This window comes from Naegleria gruberi, assembly GCF_000004985.1.
Source record: "Naegleria gruberi genomic scaffold NAEGRscaffold_3, whole genome shotgun sequence".
Taxonomy (NCBI): Eukaryota; Heterolobosea; class Eutetramitea; order Acrasida; family Naegleriidae; genus Naegleria; species Naegleria gruberi.
In genome coordinates this window covers 555,793-582,341 of record NW_003163324.1, presented here as the reverse complement: position 1 = coordinate 582,341, position 26,549 = coordinate 555,793, and the positions used below count along the sequence as shown (strand labels likewise).

Below are 26,549 nucleotides of genomic sequence, written 5' to 3'. Positions count from 1 at the left end.
AAATATAAGAGAAAGCTCGCTTGATGACTACTTTTGTTACTTCTTTTAAAATAGAAAAAAAATCTCTCAACAATCATCGCTCAACAATCCAACAATCGGAAGGAAAATTGCAAATCGATTTAAATTAATGATAATATAATAATAATTTGATAGTTGAATTACGTATATTTAAAATTAGTTTTTAAAAATCATGTCCAGTTCTAGGAGGAGATCTAATTCCAGCCTAGTTGATGCAACATATATTTCCTACTTTCCCGAGAGAAAGAAGAGGGATAAATCTTGGATAGGATGGTTTTGCTCTCATTATATACAACCATCTAAAATACGTAAACATTTAAAACATATTATCAAGTCATGTTTTACGAGGAGACCTTATTTTGCTTTTGTACATACATTATTATCATTTCCGTTGAGTTTTCTATATTTTATAACTATTTATTTAGGATTGCTAATAGCAACAGCCTTTTCTCCGATATTTATTGGAATGTTCATGTTTGCAGGTGTTGCATGGCTGACACGAATCTTTGTACTTGTAGAAATATTCTTAGCAAGACATTTGCTTGCAATGAATCATAAAATTGCTCCTCGTTTCAAATTAGTGAATATCACGGAACAATTGGTCAAAGGATTTCATTCATTGACAGCAAGATCTAATTTCAAAGAGGAGGAAGAAAATCCTTTAATTCAGGTCGATGATTCCAATTTGGCTAATCCTTCTCCAATTAAGAAAAGTAGACTGAATGAAAATGTAAATACTGCCAATACATTCAGTTCCTACAATATTTCACTTGCAACACAGGATCCTAGGGCAATTTATGATCCAGAAAGAGATTATTATTTCAAAACACCTCCTGCCAGAAGTGTAGATTTCCTTTCTCCAACCTCACCAATGAAACAAATTTTACAAACAAATAATTTGGATGAATCATTCCACCATTACGACTCTGATGACTCTGATAATTCTGTAGACTCAATGCACTCCCCAACATCTCACAACTCTTATTATTATCAACATTATGGAACTATGCTAGGAAGATCAGTTGATATTCACTCAAATAATCCACTTTCAAGGGCATCAACAGGTAATAATAGATCGAGCGTAATGATAATGCCTCAAACAAATATAGTTGAAACTAACACCATCTTGAATACTAATGTGGAGGAGCCTGTTAGGACCAACACTGACAACCAATCTGAAAGTAGAGGAGGTATTTGGGAATATTTAAAAAGATCATACAATAGTTGCTTCGAGTATGCATTTTGTAGAGATGTTGGATTTGCTGTACTTTATTTTACCATGAAAATTCCAATAACTTTACTTACATTTTTCATTTCTATGATATTTTTCCTTATTCCTGTTTGTGCTGTAGCATTCCCAATAGTACATATCGTATGTCAGGCTTCTGATGCTTTACATACAGGTTTTTGTGAGAGAGTTATGACTTCAATTCATGAAGGATCTTGGGTTTATATTGGTTGGTCGTTCTGGTTTATTTACTCGATTCCTGGTAATATTATACTCGCAGTGTTTGCTCTGTTTACACTTCCATTATGTATTTATGGATTGAGATTTGTCACTAGATTCAACAGAGACTCAATTTTACTTGTTTCCAAGACAATCCATGAACATTAAATTTAATCAATTACTTTTTACACTGAATATTGACGAACTTTACCATCTCTGCATGCTGTATAGACCTTCTTTCCATCAGTGGAGGAAATAACTTTGTAAATAGGGTCACAATCTGCTCCAGTGAGTTCCAAGTGTTGAGTAGTAGAGAAACAACCTCCATCAACTGTGGAGAACCATTGCCCATCTCTTGTTATTGAGGAAATTGTAGAATCTACTAATTTCTTAACTTCAATTTGATTTGAGGTTTTACGTAAGTCCAAGTTGACTAGGTGACCAGAATCTGATCCAGCCAACACAACAAATCCATCTTCTATTATACAACAACATTTAAGGCCATGTTCTACGGTTTGAGAAAAAACAGATTGTCTTGTTCTTACATCAAAAACTCGTAACAAGCCAGAGCTCGAAACAAAAGCACCAATTTTACCTTGGGTATCAAAGTCTTTTTCATCGAGAGCTGAGGAATTAGAATTACTGAGGGTGGTATTTACAGCAATAGCGCAATCAGTTACTGGACTAGTTCCCTTATGAATTGTTGTGATTTCTGATTGAGAGGCGCAATCCCAAAGCTTACAAGATCCATCTCTTGAAGAGGCTATTATTTTAATATTATTTAGAAAAATTAAATAATCATTCTTACTTACAAATGAAATTTCTACCCCTATTAATAAAATCAAGAGCATTAATTGTTCCCTTATGTCCTTTAAGAGTAGCTCCACATTCACCATTTGTTAAATCCCAAATTTTAATTTGGAAATCTGATGCACCTGACATAATGACTTGTCCACTTGGTAAAAATCTTGTACATGTTACATCTCCAAAATGCCCTTTGAAATCTCTCTGAATAATATTAGTTGTTGTTAATTCCAATTATACTTACTCTAACAACTCCTGTTGCAGATTCCCAAATTCTCAACAATCCATCACTTCCACCACTAACACCCAATTGGCCAGCAGGAGAAATATCCAATGACAAAACAGCATGCTTGTTCATAATTGTTGGATGCACAATTCCAGCAGATACATATTTATATGTATTATCTTTGTACTTGAGTGACAACGATTTTGTGGCAAGCACATTAGCAATTTCCACAGAATCAGGTAAGCCTTCCTTGACAAGCTTCTTTAACGAATCCAATTTCAAAAATCCATAAACATTCTCCGAACTGTTTTGATACAACATATTCACCCAAAATTTACTTCCAACCTGTTTTTCCGATAGAATTTCGTTCCAATCTGGTTGAACTTGAATTCTTGGCAAGGTTTGATCTTCAGTTGTGTTGTCATTTTTTTTTGATTTTACGTAAAATTGATCTATTTTTGGTCTTTGTCAATTTGGCTTATTACTAGGCATTGAGATGTAAGGAGCAATAATTACAGCTTTTATTGAAAAGAATTGAAACAGTATAGAGAAGATCTATCCTTATCATTTCTTTGGATTTAGAAGCATGAAATTTATACTTAGTGACAGTCCTTAAACTCCTTCTATTGAGGAACCTCAGGTTTTGTATATTCAATAGAATAGAGATTTTAATGATTCGTATATTTTCTAAAAAACAAATGTAGGTTAGTGGCATGTTTTTAATCTTAATAGGAGTAGCAAATTTGCAAACTCAACTCATTTGTATAAATTTTGCATAGAATTCCCGCCTTTTTTAAGTACGTTTTTTAAAATACTAGATTTAAAAAAATGTTTAATGGCTTCTCTTCGTTCAGACAAGACTTGTCCTCCATCAAGGGGCCTACAGCAACGACAACGACAGCCACGCCAGAGGGAGGAGATTATAACCTCTACGTGAGTGCTCAAAGATTTCCGATACAATCTAATGGTGGAATGAAACCCTTAGAAGTGAATACAAAAAAGAAGCCACAAGGAACAACAATGATTAAAGGAAAGTCAATAGTTGATTCGAGGCAGGGATATTATATTTCTCAGGATTTTGATACAGGGAGTGTAATTTATGATAATGCTCCTTCGGTGGCTTCATCCGTTGATAATGCAATGACTAAATCAACTTCATCATCTATTGGAGAAGTAATGTATCCCGAACATTTGATGCAATCATCATATCAACCTTCTCCAACAAATTCCTATCAACAATCAATTCAAGGATCATTTCAACAGCCTTCATCATTAAGTCCAACTGGGTATCAAAATTACCAAACACAATCAACAGAATACAAATCGCCAAGAAAGAAGAATGTTGATGAAATTACAATCCACGTTCATGATGATGCCAACAAAGTGAATAAGGATTTTGTGTGCAATAGAGATTTATTAATGAATGAAATGAAATACTTTAAATATTATTTATTGCAACCAAAAGCAAAGAATGAGGAAATTGATATTTCAGTCCACTGTGATGTAAATATTTTTCAATGGTTGATGGATTACATTAAGAAGGATCCACTCTCCGCGCCAAAGTTAGAAGTGAACTGGGCTATTTCAATTTTAATATCGTCTCATTTCCTTGAAATGGATTCTCTGGTTGAGAGAACTTTAGATTATGTTCGAGATCACATTGACAGTATACTTAAACTTCCAATTGATTTGGATTGTATTCAGCATGATCTATTGGAAAGATTATCTTTACGATTCAAGGATTACGAATTGGACGATGTTAAGGATAAGAAGGATAAAATATTAAGCAAACTATTTATGAAAAAATTGGAAGATTTATTGGAAGATGAGGAGTTTACAATATACAAATGTCAACATTGCCAAACAATGTTTACCAAATCACAATATGAATGGATGGTGTGCAATAGTGAGAAGGCAAAAATTCAGGTAGATTTTCATGGTAGAGCAATTTCCAGACACACTGTGGACAAGATATGGAATATTGACGGATATTTGTACAAGTTGAAAAAATCAGGAATGAGCTGGAGAGATATTTATTGGAGATGTTGGAGTTTAGTCCATTCATACTTTTGCTCTAAATGTAGACAAAATTTTGTTGCTGCTGAATATGGCCACTGTACCTATCACAAAAAAGAAGCAAGGTTCGATAAGGGAACGATAGTAGGAGAGCATCCATGTTGTGGAGCTAAGGCGTTGAAATTTAATAGTGGCATTCTTGTTCAAAAAGGTTGTTGTTCAAAGAACCATACCATTGTAGAATATCAAGATCAAGATCTTGCTGTTGTAGACAAATCACTTAATGCCCTATTTTCAAAACATGCTGATGTTCTAATACCATTCATTGGTGTTGGAGACTCTGAATCATCTCAAAAAACCGAAGTGGAAGATGAGGTGGATGATATTGAACTGCTAAAACTTAAAATTAGGAAAGAAGAGACCGAAGATGAAGACGAGGATGAAAGAGAAGATTCTATTGATCTATTCACAGAAAGATCATGTAAATATGTAAGTACAAATTTTCAATTCAAATTGATCTAATTTCAAACAGAAAATATTCGACGACTTTAATGGAGGAAATAGAACTGCATTGGAAAAGTCTGAACCCACCGAAGAGAAAAAGAAGGTCAATTCCAAAAGATTTCACAGTATGGATATTCAAAGAAATATCGATAGAGAAAATATTGACGACATTATAAAAACCCTAAGGAAGTGCAGAAAAAGAGCTGAGGAACCTCAATCGAGCTCAAAACCAAAGCAAACACCGAAAAAGAAAGCTCCTGCAAAATCAGCTACACCTCTCAGAGGTAAAAAACCTCCAACAACCAGTACTACTGTCAAGAGAAAATAAATAGAGTATTGAAATTGTTGTAAAACTGTTATTTCCTTTGGTTGTATTTTGTGCAAATTGGCGCCTTTCTTAACTACAAAAAAAAATGTCGTTAGCTGCTGATGAAAATGCCGTCAACCCAAACGAAGGAGCAACAAAGGTTAAAGATCGTAATATCGGAAGTGTTTTAAGTAGAAGAAGAAAGTACCTTCAGGAACAAAAGAACGCCAACGATGATGGAGAGGATGATGGTGGTTCAGCACCACCAATCACTCTTGCTAAAGATAATTCATTGCTGAAAAAAGGTTGGCAAGAGGATGAGGATGCTACGAGTACAAAAGAACAAAAAGGAGGAAGAAAATTGTTGGGAATTTTCGGAAAAAACTCAACAGCAAACGTAGAGTAGGTTTATGAATTTTGGATTGTTTTTCTTAATCGGAATATAGAAAGCAAACTCAACAAGATAATTCTTATTTATTTCAAAATGTTCCTCGACCATTGGATGTAGAGGATGAAGAAGGAGCTTTCATTCCTTCATTGGATCAAGTAGGTGGAAATGGAATGGAAGGTTCTGTTGCTGAAGCACCTGAGGAGTATGCATCTCAAAAAGTTCAAACCCTTCAAGAACTCGATCAATCCACAAAAGCCACTCTTCATCACTTCCTTAATATGAAATATGACGATAGAGGTCTAGATCTTTCTCTTTTAACTGGAGTTTTATCATATCCATTGGATGAACTTGAACAAGATGATGATTGGGGAAATCCACAATTCGTAAGAGACTTGTTGAACTCAATCAAGACAACAAAGAAACCATTAACAGTGGCAACACCAACCACTCCTCTTGCTAAAATTGATAGACAAGTTAAAACAAGAGAATTGTAAATAATTGATGTGTACAATAAAAAGTCCAAAAAAATGATAACAAATCTCCTCACACCGACAAAACCAATCACCTTCTCTGAATGGAAATATGTTTTAACGAGTAATCATTTATTGCTGCCTGTTTTCTTAGCAACAGGTGGCATTGATTCATTAATTGGTGATCACACAAGTTTGAACCTTCGGATGGTTGTTGATGTAAATGCAAATAGTGGAAGACATCAGTATGATTCAGTTCAACACTTACTCTACCATATTTATAATAATCAAGGATTGTGTAGGTTTTATAATACTATATTTAACATATCGATTTATTACGTACTGTATTATGCATAATGTAGTTCGGATATTTAAAGGTGGAACTGCACAACAAGCCAGAATGATTGGAGGTTTGATTTCATCACTATTCCGATATTGTTCCAAATTGTTAATTCCATCATCAATTCATTCAATACTCTCTCCAATTATTTCATCAATGATTAGCTATCCATTTGATACTATTTCATTAACTCACCTCAGATCAAAACAAGTTCGTCTCTTCAAAACTCCAAAAGTAATAAGCCAATTCCTTAAAGGAAATTCAGGAAATAATGAAATCGAAGTGATAATTAATAATGCAATGGGTAAGGTTAAGAAGGTATTTGAGGAGATGGAAACTTTGAAGAACACCAATGGATTACAAGGACTGTACAGAGGTTATTTTTCTGGATTTTTATTGGAATCCATAGTTTCAATGTGTAGTAATTTACTTATTGGAAATGTATTCGATTTGTTTTGGAATATTTGGAAGGGAAATTCAAACAACTCAAATTATGAATTTACCAAAACAATTATTACGTTTTCTTTGAGCCATTTAATTGTTGCACCTTTCACATTTGCAAGAATGAGATATCAATCTGATTATGAAAATGAATATTCCAGTTTCCTTGATTGTGTGAATAGAATATACAAGAAGGAAGGTTGGAGAGCATTCTATCGTGCTACCTTTATTTCCTTGTACATTTTTTGATTGTTAGTCCTTAATGTTTTTAGAACTTGGAAATCAATCATCATCCCTCATCTGTCATCACAAAAAATAAATTAACCTGTCATCCTACTATTTTAAAAAAAAACAATAACATCACTGTGCTAGTAGAAGGACTAATAACATTCGGTTTCCAATTTCAAAATGTTAAAGAAACTAATAGGTTCTTCTGTGGATACAAACAGTATTGAAAATCAAAACAATCAAACCGCCAAAACTGTAAAAGATCAATTGAAAAAAAAAATCAAAAAGGACAGAAAGAAGAAGAAGGATGAATACAAGAAGAGAGTAGAACAGAGTATCAACACGGCAACTCTTGGTGATGACTCAACAAGTTATACAACAGCAGCTAGTACATTTACGGATCATTCTGGTGATTCAACATTAGATCATCACTCTGAAATTCCTTCCAATATTTCTCCTGATGATATCAATGAACAATTTATTGAAATGTTGATTGATATTGGTGTTTCGGAAGAAGTTAGAGAGTACGAATCTGCTAACAAGCCACTCATTTCAAAATTTAGAGAATTGAAAAGATATAAACAAAACAAACGTGATATTGATGACCAAGAAACAACTGAACAAGGTGTTGGTGAAATGTTAGCCTTATGGGAACAAAGAGGTTATGATTTACAAATTTTGGAAACTATTCATGTTCTTATTAGAACAGCTCCAACACGTTGGGTCAACCAATTTATTATGGAAAGAGGTATTAGAGCTTTGGGAGAATGTTTAGCATTGACAAATGTATTGGGAAAGAAACGTGATCAAGAAGAATTGCAAAAACAAGCTTTGTGTGTGAGCTCTTTACGTGCACTTGTACATACCAATATCGGTGCAGATGAATTTTTATCCGAAACTGAAGCTGTTAAAAATTTGGCTTTAATTCTTGATACTTACAATGTTAACACAGCAAGTCAATGTCTGAGAATATTAGCATTACTTTGTGGATGGTCATATCAAGGTTTCTCCCTTGTTATGAATGCTTTTAATCACTATAAATTGGTTAAAAGAGAAAAGAGAAGATTCTTTGATATTGTTCAAAGAGTTCAAGAAACAAGAGATTTGGATTACAAATTGGCTGTCATGATTTTAGTGAATGCAATTTTGACAAATGCACCTGATGAAGGTAGTAAATCTCTCATCAAGAAGGAAATGAGAAATTTAGGTATGGTTGAGTTAGTAGATGAATTGAAGAATGAACTTGCCAATTCTTATGGAGGTAATGAAAATGAAGAAACATTAATGGATCTGAGTAAAGAAATTGAAAGATTCGAAGACAAAATCAGTGATCTTGGAGATGCTCACGCTGTCCTTAAAGATTTAAGTGACCCAACTGAAATTGTAAAACTTTTGAACTTGATGTTAAACGAAGCATCCATGACCAGTATGCTTAACATCCTTCAAAGATTACTTAACATTGTTTTAAAGATGAAAGATGGAGATTTGGACAGAGAAACCGTTCTTGAAGCTTGGAAAAATATGTTAGCACTTGTTAAGAGAAGTTTAAAGCAGTCCAGAGAAACAGGAAATGTAGAATATTGGACTAATTTGGAAATCAAGTTGGAAGAACAAGTCAGATTGAACCAAAGTCAAATTATTGATTTAGAAGACTCTCAATACAAATTTAAACAAGAACAGAATGAAAAGTTACACAAAATTGAGTACGAAAGACAACAAAATGAGCAAATTATTAATGAACTTGTTCAAAAACTCGAATCGGAGAAACAAAATATTCAAAAAGAATGTGAAGATAACAAGAAGAAGATTGAAGACCTGAAGGTTGAAATAGAGACAATCAGTAAGGAACTTTCTGAATCTGTGGCATCAAAAATTAAGCTCCATGAGGAAAAGGAAACTTGGACAAAGAAATTAGACTCAAGCGATCAAGACGATGATGTTAAAAATCAAGTTAAGGAGGTGACAGACGAAACCGAAAAGGTTGAAAAGGAAGGAAAATCAAAGATTGAAAAGTTACAAGCAGATCTCAAAAAGCATCAAGAAAACGAAACCAAGCTAAAGGAGACTATTGCGGCCATCGAAAAAGAAATTTCATCTATCAAAAGTAATCCTATTAAGGTACCTCCAACTAGCACAGTAGCTAGTACTGGATCTGTTCCTCCTCCACCTGGTTCGACAGGATTCGTTCCTCCTCCACCTGGTGGTTCAGTACCACTTCCACCTGGTAGCTCAGGATTTGTGCCTCCACCTCCTGGTGGTGATTTTGGCGTGCCTCCACCTCCTGGATCTACTGGATTTGTTCCTCCACCTCCTGGTGGCTCAGGATTTGTTCCTCCTCCACCTGGTGGTGATATGGGATTTGTTCCTCCTCCTCCAGGTTTTGGTGGTATTCCACCACCTCCAGGATCAGGTATTCCAATGCCTCCAGGAATGGATAGTGGTATTCCTCCTCCTCCAGGTTTTGGTGTTCCTCCTCCACCTGGTATGGGCGGTGTTCCTCCTCCTTTAGGATCAGGTATTCCAATGCCTCCAGGAATGGGAGGTGTTCCAATCCTCCACCTGGTATGGGAGGCGTGCCTCCTCCTCCTGGTATGGGTGGTGTGCCTCCTCCTCCTGGTGGTGGTGTTCCAATGCCTCCAGGAATGGGAGGTGTACCAATGCCACCTGGTATGGGTGTTCCTATGCCACCAGGTTTTGGAAGAGGTGTACCAATGGTTCCAGGAGGTTTTGGAAGAGGTGCTGCTGTTGGTGGTGGATTACCTGTTCTTCCAGATAGAGCTCCAAAAGAAGCAACCAGAAATGTTCACTTTGACCAAATTAATAAGACAACACTTACCAATACCGTATTTATGACAAAAGGTATTGCAAATAAGACAAATTCCATTATTGAGGAAATAGATTTGGATCATTTGACATCATGTTTCTCTACAAAGAAAAAGGAAGATCCAAACAAAGAAGTTAAGCCAACAGAAAAGAAGAAGGAAGTTAAATCAATGTTGGATGCAAAACGTAGTTATGCTGTTTCCCTTCAATTAGGTTCATTGAGAGGTACAAGTTATGAATCATTGAAGAAAGCTATTATTGCTCTCGATGAAGCTGTTGTTACTTCTGATAATGTTGGTACAATTAAGCAAATTGCTCCTGAGAGAGAAGAAATTGATACTGTCAATACATATGATGGACCAATGGATGAATTAGCAGAACCTGATAAATTCTTCAAAGTCATGGATGGAATTCCAAATCTCAAAGGAAGACTTGATGCGTGGGAATTTAAATTTAAATTCCCTGATATCAGTGGTAAAATTAGACCTGATATTCAAAATCTTACATTAGCCTGTAAAGAAATGCAAAACTCTAAGAATTTCATCAGATTGTTGGGTATTATTCTTACAATTGGTAACTTTTTGAATGGTAAACAAAAGAATAAGATCAGTTATGGTTTTAAACTCAAATCACTTGCCAAGTTGAATGATACTAAGACTGGTGACGGTAAGAGTTCTCTCCTCCAATATATTGTCAAGTTTGTCCAAGACAACGAACCAGAAGTTGCTGGTTTTGATACAGAATTAGAACACGTTCAAGCTGCCACCAGAGTGAACATTTCCTCTTTGGAAGATGATTTGGAAGAACTTAAAAAAGGACAAAACATTTTACAAACTCAAATTAGAGAAGCCATTGAAGAACAACTTGATGGAGACAAATTTGTTGAAAAAATGCAACCATTCTGTGAGAAGGTTGACAATACCATTAACAAGATCAAGGAAGATATGGAAGCTATGAAGAATCAATTAACAGAGCTCGCAGAATTGTACAATGAAACTAAGGACGATCTTATGAAAGAACCAGACAAATTCTTCCAAATGATTGATGCCTTTGTTCAACAATTTAAACAAGCTGCCGACAAGAATATTCAACAACAAAAGGCCGACGAAAAGAAAAAGAAGGCAGAAGAAGAAAAGCTTAAGAAGGAAAAACTTAAACAAGATCTCAAAAATGCAAGTACAACAAGTCGTCTCACAGCATCAACTGCCAAGAAGGACGATCCAAAAGCTGGTACAAACATTCTTGGTGGTGGTGTCTCGTTAAAGAAGTCAACAGTGAGGAAAAAGATTGGTGATGATGATTCTGAACTTTAATTTGTAAATAAATGTTAATTTTCTTAAATGATATTAAACTATTTTGAAAATCTCAGTGTTGTAATGTATTTGGAAAAGTTCACTTCAATTTCAAAAAAAATGCCAACTCTTAAACTTTCCAACCTTTCCAAAGCAACAGCCGAAGATGATCTGGCTGTTGTGGCTGTCGATAAAAAGAAAACGAACACCAGTGCATCAATGAAAACAACAGTACCAAAGAAAAAGAAGAATTGTAATTTCAATCTCATTCCTGATGAATTGATTGTACATATTGCAACCTATTGTCAAGGAGGAGAGCTGGCAAGGTTTTCCGAGTCAAATTCAAGATACTTGAAATTACTGTTCAATCAGGAAATTTCAAATTTTCCAAACCATACAGTAATTAAGAGTAAAATTCAAACACATTTTGGAGAACATGCAAAACAAAACGAATTAAAAACACAGGAAAAGAAATACCAAAAGGATGAGGAATCAATTGACTTTGATCTAGTTCAAATTCAAGTTTGGAAACCATTAGTTTGTTTCTATTTCCCAAGATTTGAAAAGGCATTGAATATTAAGAATTGGATGCATGTATTAAGGAGAAGAGTTGCTCACATCAAAATTAATGGAGCCAACTTCCTTCCAATACTCAGAAGGAAAGAAGGAGATCCAATCTATGATTTCAAGAGTGATGACGGCTTTATTGAAAATTGTGAATATATCTACAAGTGTCCATTGAAATTTAATAGCTTGGATGGATATGGAGATGAACGGTCATGTAGAGTGTGTGGAAAGAAGGTTTACAATGTGGAAAATATTAGCACATTCAAAGACTACATTTCAAAAGGGTATTGCATTTCATTGGGAATGTCTGAGGAAGAAGAGATGGGAGAGATGGCTGAATTTTACTAGTAAGGAAACTTAAGATCTTTCTTATCCTATTGTAAACCCTTCGCTCAAGACAAATCTAATAAATCACAAATTAATTTAAATTAATAACAAAAAATGTCTTCAAACGACAACACATCATCATCTACTGATAACAACAATAATTCATCCAATAATTTAAAATCATCAGGTCCTTGGTGGTGGACTTTCGGATCAGTTCCAGAATTACCTGCTCACCAACTTGATCAATTAAATCAAACAAGTCAATACTCCCTTCAAATTGTTGATGTTAGAACCGAGTCAGAATATAATAATGGTCATATTGAAGGATCGATAAATTGTTCCTTCCTTCCCAATGTTTTCAGTTTTTCATCACGTATGAATCAAAGTATTCTTCCCAAATTAGACAAGAATAAGCCTGTTTATGCTATTTGTTTGAGTGCCCATCGATCTATTGCAGCAGTAAAGTGGCTTTCCCAACAAGGATACACAGCCTATCAATTAAAAGGGGGTATGCAAGAGTGGAGAAAGGAACAATTACCTGAGGTTACCACCACTCTAACCATTAAGACAACCTCAACGGAACAAACCAACTGTTGCAGTAATGAGGAAAACATTAATGGAAATAGTAATAACGTTGAGCACAAATAATTACCGAAATACCATTGGAACATTCAGCCAAACAGCTCGTTTTAAACATTTTTTGTGTTAACAACACACCACTTCCCAGTAATCACCACATAATTATCCAAAAGAATCATCTCCTATGCTACTGCTTGAACCTTGCACGTTATAATTTTACATTTCACAACAATATATTGACCTCTATGGGAAACGCATGTACTTACATTGACATCTTTTGTCCCTTGGTTGTTCCAGCAGTTTTTGGGAAAGTGATTCCCTTAAGAATCAATATCCTTACCTTATCAGTTTGAACTTAACAGAAAAATTTACAGAAAAAAAAGCGCCACCCTCTCTTTATTGAGCCGTTTCTCAAAAACAAAAGAACTGTTGTTTATTTGCTCTCTTTTCTGTATCAGTTAAAACTCACCTTTGTGTATTGTGTGATAGGAGAGTGTTGGATTTATAACTAAGGTTCCTTAATATCTAGTATCTACTATTAAACTGCTATCATCAAAATAATCATATAATATAATTTATTTTCTAGGAATATACAACCAACTGTAAATATGAGTAGGAGAGGAAGTATTATTGGTTCAGATGGTGAATCCGGAAGTGTGCTAGATTATAACTTTTCTACCAATGTTGCCTCAATAGATAAGCGAAGTTATATTACTTCAACAAGACAACCTAATGATGCCAATGCAGCAGGTAGTGTTGTGAATGCTTCACAAGTGGGTAGTACCACATCATCACTGGAAGATTACTATAATGAGTCTATTGTTACTCAGTTAGAGGAGAGATCCTTCATGTTCCTTCTTAATTTACAAACCAGACAAGAATTAGTTGGAAGAAATGAATATATCAAAACTCTACTCATCAGACTATATTTCATATGGGCAACATTAGTGATTGCCATTCAACCTAGTTATAACTTTGGCGAGTATGGAAGGTGGATAGCAAGAGCTGTTAATTATCCTCTAACATTTGGTTTTGAACATTTACCTTACACTGCAGCGGTCATTATTGCAGGTATTATATTTGCCATACAGCTACTTCAAGTCATTATTTTAATAATTGCCTACAGATCTATCTACAGAATGAGCAAGTATTGGCCCAAAATCAAAGTCATTACTAGAATATTGAATGTAACAATCTCTTTAACAAGTTTGCCAATCAGTTGGCTCATGTTGGGGTTTTTGAATTGTAATTATTCGTCAGCAGTGCTGGTCACTTCTTCAACAACAGCTGAACAAGTTTTGAATAGATTTCCTGACGTGGCCTGTTATTCGGGCACCAATTTGGCTTTCATTATAATTGGTCTTTTGTCATATGTGCTCACAATTTTCACAACCTTTGTTGGTTTTTACACAACAACAGATGCAAATCCAAGGAGTGAAACTCCCTTCTTAACATTTGATGCTCATCTCTATTTTTTAAGCGTTCTAAGCTATCAAATTTACTATTTGTTGATTAATGTTGTAGGAGATCAATTTGTGGTAATTCAAGCAGTTTACTTTGTGGTAGCTAGCTTTTGCATCACTATTTTCTTTTTATTTTCAATGCCTTTTTATAGAAGATGGGAGAATGCTGTTTACTTTGGTTTTGTTTGTGCCACTCTTGGAGGTTCTTTGTGTGGTGTTGTTTCCACATATGTGAATACTCAAAATGAGTATGGTCTTGGTTTAGGACTGTTAGGCATGACTATTGGTGTAATGATAATATTTTCCTTCATTGGTTGGTTGTGCATGGATTTATGGACTAGATACATTAATAAGGATCTGAGAGGAATATTTATGAATCACTTGGAACGTGGATTAGACAATTTGAGTAATGATGACATTATGAATCCTAAATACATTCTAGAAAAGGAGTCTATCAAAATCTTACAAGAAATTGAAGAAACCAATCGCTCAAGAAGACTATTCCTCTTCTTAAAATGGTGTATGAAGAAAGGATCTACCTCTACTTTGGGTAATCTCAGTGATTTGGAACTTTCCAAATGTTTTATTAAGGGTGTTGCCAATCAAAAAACTTACCAAAATGTTGATTTATTAATTGCAGCCTCCATTATTTGTGGTAACTTTTTTGAAACAGGACAACAAAAATCACTTGCAATTTTAGAAAAAGTACGTATTTAAAGTATTTTCATTTATCTAACAAATTTATTCAGGCAAAGAAAAATCAACCCTCTCTGTTACAAAGATTTACTATTGTAGAGAGAACTAAAGAAATTGAGACAATTCTTGACAGTGGCAAAGGATTGCTAGAAATTAAACATATTTTACAAAAAGTTGAAAAGAAACAACAAATTATTTCCTCACTCCACAAGTCCTTCTTTAAAGAATTTATTAATGATAATATTTCGTTCGAGAAGGTAGAAAGTATCAACAAACAAATTACTTCCATCACAAGGGAAGTTGGAATTACTCTTAAGGGCCTCATGTCAAACTATGGTAACAATAAGACTGTATTGAGAACATATGCAAAATTCTTAGAAGAAGTCAAATTTGAAAGAGATCAAGCATATGAAATGTATGAAGAAGCCAACTATATTGAAGAAGAAGAAACAAAAAAGACCTCAGTTCCAAAAAAGATTGGAAAAAATAATAGAGTACTGCCAGAAAGTAATTACTTTGGTGAAGGATTTACTAATCAAGCAAGCGTTGATGTACAAAAAACATCTGGAGCAAGAAGTGGCATTAGTCATTCCTACGAAGATAGAATTGATGAATTCAGTGGCATTGAAAATATTGTAGGCAACCAAAAGAAGGAATACCAGTTTAGAGTTTCTCTTAACAGACAACACACACACAATATTTATTTATTCTTTTTCCTGATTCTATCTTTTCTTTCAATGTGTATTGTATCTATTGGTATTGGTATGTCAGTTTCCTTTGCTGGTCAGCTCTCTAGCAACATTAAGAATTCCTACTATGTTTGCATGCCATCTGCTGTACCTAGATTGCTTTTGAGGGAAATTAGAGTATTCCAAAACTTTATGATACTCTATCCAACCTATAAGAATGAACTTATATCCTCTGGTTTACATGATGTGGTTAATGTTACAGACTTTTTCCAAGACAAATTAGAGAGAATGGAAAAGTATAAGGGACTTTTGGATGAGTTAAAATTGGCTGAGGCCTCTGGTACAATGTCTTCTGAATCCATAGCAGACTATACCAATCCTATATATACTCTTGTTACACCAGTTCTCTATTACAGTAATGATTCAACAATTCCTTCCGATTACATTCAATCCAAAAATGCTTCCATTTCAGAAATTACTGATAGTTTAATCAAATATGCCAAGACTTATTTGAAGAAGGAAGCAAATAGCTTTAATACTACAATAACATCTGGTGATTTCATGTTTTTATGGACAAATAGAAATGGAGGTAGCTCAGCTTTTGATGCTTATTGTGATTTATTTTTGCGTAGAAATTCTGAATCTGTTCAAAATATGAACATTCAATTTATTGCCTTCTACGTAGCTGCAGTTGTTGTATATGGTGTTTGTGCAGCAATTGTGGTTATGATATTGTTAGTACATTTGAGGTCATTGAGATCATCTATTAAGTTTATTGCCACAACCTTACCCAAGGATCAAGTTGGTAAAATATTTCAAGGTCTCGACAAGAAGTCTGATGAAGAAATGGATATCAAAGAGAATGGAATTATTTCAAAACCTCAGACAACCATTTCACTCGTTGTTGTGTCAAGTATCATTGTAACTGTTCTTTGCATTACAATGCTTTTCGTTGATATGCAAATTATTTCTAATACTGAAAGTTTAGCGATTAAATACGTTACTTCTGGAGTTGAAATTTTCAGAAATACAAACAGAGCAGCCTACCGTATGACAGAATTATTTAGTTTTATGAGATATACTTCCAAGAGTAGTTTGAATGATGATCGTTTGCTCTCACAATCAGACCTTAGCACTTACCACGTTCAAATGAAATCACTATTTGGAACTATTGCTTCTTCATGGGAAGTATTAAGATATGGTGGTAGATTTATGAATACTTATGAGGATATTGATATTCTTATTTCTCCAATTACAAATTGTACCAACGTTTCCACATTTTATTGCACCAATTTGGATGAGCTCGTTACAGAAATTAGTACTGTGTCATTAAGATTGAACGAAGATGTATATTACAGTAATTACGCTATAGACAATTTATTCTTGACCTTGCTTAAGGGAAGTGAAATGTCAAATGCCCTTATGGATAGAATAATAGACATTTTTGATTTATATTCTACATATGCATCGACTCCAAGTTTTACATTATCCATAATTGCAGTTGTTATAGGATACATTGCATTAATATCACTATCATATTTTGCATATGTGTTAATAAGAGATTTTTGGGATCAGATTCAACAATTAAGAAGTTTACTCAATTACTTACCTGTGGAGTATATTGATTCCAATGATGCTCTTAAACAATTTGTACTTTTCAATGATCTCTCGTCTAAATCTAGGGCCTCTTCATCAGAAAAAAGCAAGGAAAAAGATGGTGGTGGAGATGGTAAGGTGAGGGCAATTTTGAATTCTGCAGTTGATGGAGCCATTTTATGTAATTCACAAGGTGATATTGAACTTTTCAATCCTGTTGCTCAAAAGATGTATGGTATGAATAATAGTGATGTTTTGGGCGAGCAATTGACCAAGCTATTTGACCCTATGGACCCAAATAGACAAAAACTAGCACAAATTATCCAGCAAATGGTAAATGCAACCCAGTCATTTGGTGAAACACTTGAAGTGGAATGTGTCAGAAAGAATGGAAGTAAATTTCCATCCAAGGTTAATCTTTCAGTTAGTGTAGCCAATAAGAAACCAATTATTAGTTGCTTTGTTAAAGATTTCACACCTGAAAAGAAACAAAATATGTTATTAGCTGAAGAAAAGAAAAAATCTGAACAATTATTGTTAAATATTATGCCAGAGAGTGTTGCTTCAAGATTGAAGGGAGGTGAAACATTCATTGCTGAAAAGTTCAATGATGTAACAGTTTTCTTCTCAGATATGGTTGGATTTACAAAAATCAGCTCTGGAATGAATCCTTCTGAGCTTGTGTTGATGTTGAATGCAATTGTAAATGGTTTTGATGTACTCACTGAAAAGTATAATTTGGAAAAGATTAAAACTATTGGAGATGCCTATTTTTGTGTTGGTGGTATCAACTTGAATGCTCAATCAGATCACCCTGAGAGATCATTGAGATTTGCCATTGATACACTTCAAGTAATCAAGGAATATAATTCAAGTGAGAATACTAATGTTAATATTCGGTAAGTATATAATTTATAATGTAATTACTAAGAAATTTTCTTAAATTGAAACTACATAGTGTGGGTCTACATACAGGACCAGTTGTTGCTGGTGTGATTGGTATCAAAAAGTTTGCCTACGATTTGTGGGGAGATACCATTAATACAGCCTCAAGAATGGAGTCAACTGGTGAACCAGGCAGAATTCAAATTTCTAGAGCTACCTATGAAAGAGTTCATGACATGGGAATGGAATTTGAAGAACGTAAAATTGATGTAAAAGGAAAAGGTTTATGTCAAACTTATCTGCTCAAGAGGAAGCATCACGTTGATCCTTTACAATATGAAACTGATTCTCATCATTCTGAAGAAGGAGCAGATGAAAAGACAGACACATCTCTTGAAGTTGGTAAAATTTCAAATAGCAAGCATAATGAAGATTCAGTTCGTCAAGAATCTGAAGCAGATCAACATGAAAATTATGATAACTTGGAAAACTTGTATGGAATTGGACCAAATAAGAGTGTTGAAGGTCCAACTGTAAGAGGCTCGTTTGCGAAGAAAAAATTGAAACAAGAAGATGTGAATAATCAATCTTTACAAGCTCTCGGATTCTTATCTTCACATTCCACTCCTATTGAGGAAAAGGAGGAAGTAACACCAGAAGTATCTGGCCCAATAAACGTAACGCAATAATTACTCTTTGCACAATTATTGTTATTTTCGTGTTTTTGCAAACAAGCCAAAAACAAAAGTTGATGCCAATCATTAAGGAAGAACTGTGTTACTCAATAAATAAACGCAAGCTCATATTTGTTGTAAGCTTTCAATAATACAAAATAACTATTACATTACAAAACAAGCCAATGAACTACCATGGAAATGTGCACAAACCTGCTACGGTCAATGAATCAATATTCTTAAGGACGAACTAAACGTGATGCTACGTAATCACTTCTTTATTCCTTTTTCGCTGCCTATCATTCAGTTAAGGAGAATTATTCAAACACTTATTTTTCTTCCTATTTAGTTTTTGGAGAGCCAAAGAATCTTTGAATCACCTCCTTGCATGCTTCATTCAACAAATCTTTCAGAGTTTTTGGATTCTTTACAATGTCCATAATCTTAGCTTTGTTATTGGAAATAGTTTCAGCTTTAAGGTATGGTTTGTTTGTTTCTGGATTTAAATCGAGATTGTATGTCTTTATGAATGAATCAACTTTAGTTTTATCATTCAAAAAATCCTCCATTTTTCCTTGTAATTGCTTTTTTCCTTCTACATTGTTATAGGCAAAAGCGATGAGGTATGGCACAAGCTCTTTGTTAAATTTGCTTTTCAACTTGCCCTTTAAAATACCAGATATGACTTCATCTTGTTTCTTTTCACCTTCTTTACCCTTCATGCTGTTGAGAAGGTAGAAGAGAATTTCCTGATAGTCAGAGGTTGTCATATTTGGATCAGGTTTGAAGTTCTTTACAAGTGTTTTCGGTTTCAATTTCAATTCAAAAAAGGTAATAAATTCTTGAACCTGTTTTGGATTGTCAATAAACTCTTTAGGTTTCTGACCTGTCATTGAACAGTAGATGTAAATAAATTGATCGTAAATGCGTTTGTGTTTGCAACCCTCTTGAGTAGCTACAGTCTTTGGGCTTGATTGCTTTTTTGTTTCAATACTTGATGGACTAGCATAATAATTATTCACAACTGTAATGGTTGGATCTGTTTTAGTTTTCTTTGTTGGTGTGGAAACTTCCTCATCATTAACCTTTCTTTTCAATTTCGTTTCTTGTTTATCTTGCTTCTTTTCTTCTTGCTTTACTTCTTGAGTTGCCTTCTTTAAAAGTTCATTCTCTTGCTCCAATTTAAAAAGTTTTTCTCTTTCAATCATTTCAAGTTTTCTTTGCAATTCCTTATTTTCTTGTGCAAGCTTTTCCTTTTCTTTTTTTTCCTTTCTCAACTTTTTTAGCTCCAATGCTACTTGTTCTTCCTTCTCCTTTCTCAATTTCTCGTAATGGAAAGACTCAACCGTAAACAATTGTTGTGGTGTGTGTTTGAGAGTGTGTGGTTTACGGTTGAGTCTTTCCATTACGGTTCTTTTTATGGTTAAAATTGAGGATTGTAAACAAACTCAATGTTGGACGATGAAGAAATCAACACAGCTTGGGATTCCCCGCCAAATTTTTAACATTGGTGAGGAAAACTAAGGAAGTCTTGAAATTTCAGCGCTCTTAAAAAATTGTTTCCTAACCAAACCTTAGAGTCGCGGCAGCGTAACTTGGCTAGTTCTCCCAATGATGAATCGATTCTTGTTGTTTGACTCTCGCAGTGTAGTGGTGCTCATTCAATAATTTCTTCCTCTGTCTTTCAACATTCCTAATTCCACAACATCATTGATACGAAGAAGATAAATTTGATCTAATCGGAAGCAATAACCCTCATGTTTCAATTGTTCAAAGAAAAGTATAAAATGCTATTAAATATTATAGGTCTGTGAAGTTTCTAATATCTTATGTCTCCAATACATACCGAATATCAAGATCACTTTCGCAACATCCAACATGAGAACCTATTGTGAAATAAACCAGCAACCCAAAGTCTAAACATTCACAGACATCTGATTGACCCATCACAACAATCAACAAGAAAAAAAAATTTACAAAGCTTTCATCACTGAATAATTGTTGTGTATTTGCTGCTAGCTATTATTTATCCATTCCTCTCTCCACTTTCTAAAAGAAATTGATAACAATTAACTTGTTTGCATCTCCTCTTGAGAAGAGTTTCGAATAATATTTAATAACAAACAACAACAACAATATCGTTGCGCGATCAACAATGATGATACGTAATGATAATAGACCATTGTTGAAAGGACAAGCACAACAACGTGTTGCTGTTCGATATTTAATCGTCTCCATCTTGTTGATGATTACTTTGAGTTGTGCTTCAACTCTTGCTGCCACACCTCCAGACTGGTGTGCTGCATTATCTGGTGAACAAGTTAAATCAGCCTTTGGATTATGTGATCCATCTTTATCCACTTCAAGACCATCATGGTGTACATATAATAACTTTAGAGCAAGTCAACCAATCACTTTTAGAGATCCTGACATTTTTAATTGTGATGCCACTGGTGCACAATGTTTATATACCAAAATAACAGACAAGACACCAATTACATCAACTGAAAATAACATGATTTGTGTGAAAGATCAAGATGTTGATAATATTGTTAAAATTTATAAGGAAGACTATTCTGGAGGAAATGTTACCACTACTGATCAATCATCACAATCCGAAAACAATCGTTGTTTCTTTGTTAGAGCTGCTAAACCTTTGGAAATGTCAGCTGATGGTGCCAAACAATATTTACTAGTATTGACCAATAGACATTTGCTTGTTCTTGATATGACTACTGAACAATTGGCCTACTCTTATCAAGTACTTGATGCTAAAACTGCTTTAACAGATAAACCAAGTAAGATGGCTGTCTATAGAACTAGCTCTACTGAGGCAACAATTTATGTTACCTTGTCAACTCAAACATTATTGGTTCTTAAATTGGATACTACTGGTACTCTCACAGTTTCATCTTCTAAAACTATTGCTCTTACCATTGATACAACAACCAAATTGTCCTCAAGCGAATTTGTGCAAGATTTGCAAACAATTGCCTACATTGATACTCTTGGAACTGCAACTCATATGGCTGTTCTCTCATATGGTACTTCTACTTCTACCAATGGTATTATCATTTACAAGGGTTCTACACTTTATAAATGGGCATTTGCTGACCAAACTGAGGAAAGAAAGATTTTCGGTTTTGCTCATGGACAATTTGGTGCTGACCCAACATATTCATCAAAGGTTGACTGTAATTCAGTTAAAGCCAGTAGACCTCTTCTTTTAATTCAATCCAAGTCACAAGTCAATTTGATTCAACTCGTTGGTACGCCAAATGACTCACCTGTTGACTTAACAAAGAAGACCTCAATCATTTATACACATGGTGTCTCTGGTGAAAGTATTTATTCTGTGAGTGCATTTACTGAATGTTATGGTACTCTTGCTAAGACTTCCCAATCTGTTTGGGTTGCTGTTGGTGTTGCTTCAACTACAGCCTCTGCAAATGCTTTCGGCCCAAGATTATTTGTCTTTAACCTTCCAGAAATGGCAAGTCAGGATGTAACTGATATTAGTTCTGACCCAGCTGGCATATACAAGGCCGTTGGTATACCAGCTGACACAACATGCTCAACTTCTTATACATCAACTACCAAACCTCAATACTCAAAGAGTGGAACCTGTACTAACAGACCTAATAAGGAATCAGATTTGAAAACCACATCAGCTGTTCCTTCAAAGATGGTTATTGGAATGTACAAAACAAGTGACACTGCTATCACTGATGCCTATTCAACATTTTATCACACCATCAACATTGCCACAAGAGAAAGTATTGAAGTATTTTCCTTCCAAGAGTATGCTTGTACTGACACTTCTGCTTCCACTTCTAGTTCAAGCTTATTTACATTGCAACAAACTGCATTATTGAACAGTGATGGTAAAATTAATGACATTTATGTTTCTGAAAATGCACAACACATCTTTGCTGTCCTTTCTAGAAAGGCCTTTGATATTGATGCCAGAATAAGATTGCAAGATATTTGCACCTTGTTGGCTTCTTCAAATCCTCCATCTTCATTGACTAAATTTACTGAAGCTTGTAAGAAATATCCAACCAAGTATACTGCATTCGATTTTATTGGTTACTTCTCAATGTGTAATGGAGGTTGGACTTGTCCAAGATATGGTGATTCTGGAAAACTCTTGCTGAAGGTTACGCCAATACTGTTTCTATTTCTGCTGGTTATCACACAATTAGACCAACAATGGTCTTTAAATGTGAACCAGGATTTTACTGTCCAACCAATAACGAAGGTCGTAGAAGACCTTGTCCTGTTGGATTCAAATGTAAAGATTCGGCCATGACTGCACCTACTGCTTGTTCACCTTCCTCAACATTTGAAACAACTTGTGGAATTGAAGGTTCCTCTACTGAGCAAAGATGTCCTGATGGTCAAATTTGTTTGAACCCTTTGATGTCTATTCCAGTACCACCAGGTTATCTTGCAAGAAAAACTAGAAGTCAATTATACACTTGTAGAAATGGTCAATATTGTCCATTAGCTACTCAAGGACTTGACACTACAGGCACTACTCTCGTAAATGCTTGTCCTGCATTGAACTATTGTGAAACTCCATACTCTATGACTCCAACTCCATGTTTGGAACAAATTGGTAACAGAACTCAATACTGTCCAACTGGTACTTATGGTAGTGATGAGCACTATTGTCCAGAAGGTTACTATTGTCCAACCTTGTCAAGCAAAGTCTTGTGTGAAGATGGTTATTATTGCCCAAGAGGTACTAAGGAACCACTTGCTTGTACTGCTGGTTATTATTGCCCTAATACCAACTCAATGTTGTTGTGTCCATCTGGTTATCACTGTGCTGCTGGCTCTACTTATCCTAAACGTTGTCAATGGTTCTCCTATTGTCCAGAAGGTTCTGCCAAGCAACAATCCTTCTATTTGGGTATCTTGTTAATGTTCGTTGTTGTCTTCCTCGTTTTGGTCACTTTCGTTGTTGTCAGATGTGTCACTGCCTCTTACAAGAAGAAGAAGATGAAGCAAAAGAAGATTAAACAAGACCAAGAAATCTCAGGACAAAATGGTCTTGCCAACATTGGTATTAATATTGCCAACTTTATTCAAGGAAATGAACAATTCAATTATGATAGTACTGGTTCTCTCGTCAATGAACCACCATTCTCAAAGAAGAACTTTACAATTGATTATGCCTTTGAGGATTTGTCATATATCAGAAAGAAGAGTGAAGAAGTTATTTTCGAAGGTGTCACTGGTCGTGTCTATCACGGAAGAACTACATGTATTATTGGTGTTGATTCTGAAGCAACTTCTGCATTGCTCAATACTCTTTCTGGTAGACATCACTTGGGTTTCGTTCATGGTAAAATTATGATTAATGAACAAATTAAGGATCCGCACGAATTCAGAAATATTATCAGCTTTGCCCCAAAGCAACTTGATATGGCTAAGGAATTGAAGGTTCACGAATTGTTGAGATTTGCTGGTCACTCTCGTTTGCCAAGTTATTATACATACAGTCAAGTTGGTAGACGTGTTGAAAAGACATGTAAGGTTTTGGGTATTGAAAACTTTATGTATGATACAATTGGTAAATCAAAGAAGCACGGTCTCGATGAAGAACTCAGAGTCTTTGTTAACATGGCTCTTGAAATGGTTGCTGATCCAGTTTGTTTATTTGTCGATAATCCATTCGATGAAATTCCACTCGAAAGAAAGAAATTCTTGTGTAAGGCCTTCAAGTTGGCTGCTGAAAGTGGTACTACAGTTGTTTCTACCATGCTCAGACCAAGAAATGATGTATTCCTCCTCTTTGACGATTGTATTATCATGGGTAAGAATGGTGGCATTGTTTACAATGGTCCAACCAAGGATGCTTTGAGATTCTTTGAAGAAATTGGCTTCAAATGTCCAAACTATGAAAATCCTCCAGACTTTTTTGTTGATGTTTGTTTGGGTAATGTTGAAAGACCTGGTGATCCAAACTTTGAACCAGAACGTTTGTTGCACTTGTGGGACTTGAAGAAGGAAGAAAATGAAAAGAAATGGCTCAAATCAAGAAATGGTAATGAAACTCAACAATCAGAACAAGAACAAGAAGATGATGAAGAAGTTGGTGCTTCTGTTATTGATCCACAACAAGTTTTGTTGGGCAGTGAAGTTGCTAAGGAAAGACAAAGAAAGCCAATTGCGTTCTTGGGTCAATATCTCTTATTCTCTCTTCGTGCTTTGCTTCAATTGAGTCGTCACTACAAGGGTGTCTTCTTTGATTTCTTCTTCCACTTTGCTCTTGCTGTAATTATTGGAGGTTTCTACTTTAACATGGACTTTATTGGTCCTCTTTCATCAACTCTTCAAAAGTTGTGTCCAACATTTATTAGTAATCAATGTTCATTGCCAAGAATTGATAAGATTGCACCAATGAGTATTGTTACAGTTTCTGCTCTTGCCATTGCTGCTATGCAATCTTCACTCAAATGTTTTGGTGCTGATAAGGAACTCTATAGACGTGAAGCTCAGAATGGTATCAACAAGATGAGTTACTTCCTTGGTAAATTGACTGGTGAAATTCCTTCCTTGTTGATCTATCCATTGGTCTTTGTTACTTTCTGGTATATCCTCGTTAATCCTGAAGCTGAATTTTACACATACTATGGACTCTTCTTATTATTCGAAATTGTTTTCAGTTCTCTTGGCTATTTCATTTCAGTTTTCGTTCAAAGAACTCATGCTGAATTTGTTGGTGTAATGTACATTATTTTGTGTGCCTTGTTGGGTGGTGTTCAACCAACAGTTCGTACCATGTCTAAGGAATGGTATACATTGGTTTTGGTTTGTTCTTCTCCAGTGAGATGGGCTGTCGAATTAATGTACACTGTTGAAATTAGAAAGTATCAAGAAAGTAATCAAAATGTTGCTACTGCTTTGGAAAATTATGGTTTCTCCTATAAGGCCTACTATATTTCACCAATTATCTTGATTGCTATCACTATCATTTTCTTGGTATTATCATTCGTTGGTTTGGTTATGAGAGATCCACAAGCTGTCGAAAGAATCAAGACTCTCACTAGAGTTTACATTAGAAAGGGTAAGAGAAAGTTGAAGAAATTGAAGAGTGAAAGAAAGAAGCCTGGTGACTATGTCTTCCAACAAGAAAGTGAAATTCAAGTTCTCGAAGATGGTGAAGAAAGTGAATCAGATGAAGACGACGAATTGTTATTGCAACAAGATGAAGTCTATCAACCACCATCCATGCAACAAGATCAACAATAAACAACCAACTTGTGTGAAAACAACACGTAAATCTTGTCTTTTAACATCTTGTTGTGTTGAAATTTTTTCAGACAAAAATTTTTCATATTTATTAGTTATTTGATGAGTGGGTGATTTTCATTAATAAAACACCGTACTAACATAATAGTATATAGGGAGTGTTCAGGATATATTTTTAAGAACATCAATGTGAATCGGGTGTGTATAGTGGTAGCATTCCAGACTGTCACTCTGGCGACCCGGGTTCAATTTGTTTTGTTAGTTGAATGATATCGGTCATTCCTTATTTGGAAATTTCATTCCCGGTACCCATGGTATGAACGAGAGTTTTGACTGTGTTAAATTACTCGAGTGCTTTTGATCAAGAAGTTACAGTTATGAATAATTATCAAGGAATTTGGCGACACGGTATTATATTAATAATGTGTTATTATTAAATGTTAATTTGGCGTCACGGTGATTGCAATGTGTTTTTATTACAGTTAGTATCTGTTCAACAACAA

At 34.8% G+C, this 26,549-nt stretch overlaps 8 protein-coding genes across 8 annotated transcripts; 6 read left to right on the top strand and 2 right to left on the bottom strand.

Moving 5' to 3' along the window:
* Positions 1 to 565: 565 nt before the first annotated feature.
* NAEGRDRAFT_78062 (uncharacterized protein) lies at positions 566 to 1,658 on the top strand (the record flags this gene model as incomplete). The annotated part of the gene is made up of 2 exons (XM_002682466.1): positions 566 to 1,199; positions 1,243 to 1,658. The coding sequence occupies 2 exons, from the start codon at positions 566 to 568 to the stop codon at positions 1,299 to 1,301; spliced, it is 693 nt and encodes a 230-aa protein (XP_002682512.1). The 3' UTR covers positions 1,302 to 1,658.
* NAEGRDRAFT_62378 (uncharacterized protein) lies at positions 1,651 to 2,816 on the bottom strand (the record flags this gene model as incomplete). The annotated part of the gene is made up of 3 exons (XM_002682256.1): positions 1,651 to 2,228; positions 2,278 to 2,473; positions 2,514 to 2,816. The coding sequence occupies 3 exons, from the start codon at positions 2,814 to 2,816 to the stop codon at positions 1,651 to 1,653; spliced, it is 1,077 nt and encodes a 358-aa protein (XP_002682302.1).
* A 507-nt stretch (positions 2,817 to 3,323) lies between these two features.
* Positions 3,324 to 5,343, top strand: NAEGRDRAFT_62377 (uncharacterized protein; the record flags this gene model as incomplete). Its single annotated transcript, XM_002682465.1, has 2 exons — positions 3,324 to 5,000; positions 5,044 to 5,343. 2 exons carry the CDS (start codon positions 3,324 to 3,326, stop codon positions 5,341 to 5,343), a joined length of 1,977 nt encoding a protein of 658 aa, XP_002682511.1.
* An 85-nt stretch (positions 5,344 to 5,428) lies between these two features.
* NAEGRDRAFT_62376 (uncharacterized protein) lies at positions 5,429 to 6,207 on the top strand (the record flags this gene model as incomplete). Its single annotated transcript, XM_002682464.1, has 2 exons — positions 5,429 to 5,724; positions 5,769 to 6,207. The coding sequence occupies 2 exons, from the start codon at positions 5,429 to 5,431 to the stop codon at positions 6,205 to 6,207; spliced, it is 735 nt and encodes a 244-aa protein (XP_002682510.1).
* Positions 6,208 to 6,679: 472 nt separating this feature from the next.
* On the top strand, positions 6,680 to 7,213 carry NAEGRDRAFT_62375 (uncharacterized protein; the record flags this gene model as incomplete). Its single annotated transcript, XM_002682463.1, has 1 exon — positions 6,680 to 7,213. One exon carries the CDS (start codon positions 6,680 to 6,682, stop codon positions 7,211 to 7,213), a length of 534 nt encoding a protein of 177 aa, XP_002682509.1.
* A 4,214-nt stretch (positions 7,214 to 11,427) lies between these two features.
* On the top strand, positions 11,428 to 18,798 carry NAEGRDRAFT_45747 (uncharacterized protein; the record flags this gene model as incomplete). The annotated part of the gene is made up of 4 exons (XM_002682462.1): positions 11,428 to 12,158; positions 13,367 to 14,948; positions 15,194 to 18,123; positions 18,183 to 18,798. The coding sequence occupies 4 exons, from the start codon at positions 11,428 to 11,430 to the stop codon at positions 18,796 to 18,798; spliced, it is 5,859 nt and encodes a 1,952-aa protein (XP_002682508.1).
* Positions 18,799 to 19,124: 326 nt separating this feature from the next.
* Positions 19,125 to 20,189, bottom strand: NAEGRDRAFT_62371 (uncharacterized protein; the record flags this gene model as incomplete). The annotated part of the gene is made up of 1 exon (XM_002682255.1): positions 19,125 to 20,189. One exon carries the CDS (start codon positions 20,187 to 20,189, stop codon positions 19,125 to 19,127), a length of 1,065 nt encoding a protein of 354 aa, XP_002682301.1.
* A 749-nt stretch (positions 20,190 to 20,938) lies between these two features.
* On the top strand, positions 20,939 to 26,066 carry NAEGRDRAFT_78060 (abc transporter, white family; the record flags this gene model as incomplete). Its single annotated transcript, XM_002682461.1, has 2 exons — positions 20,939 to 22,956; positions 22,989 to 26,066. The coding sequence occupies 2 exons, from the start codon at positions 20,939 to 20,941 to the stop codon at positions 26,044 to 26,046; spliced, it is 5,076 nt and encodes a 1,691-aa protein (XP_002682507.1). The 3' UTR covers positions 26,047 to 26,066.
* Between the last annotated feature and the right edge of the window lie 483 nt (positions 26,067 to 26,549).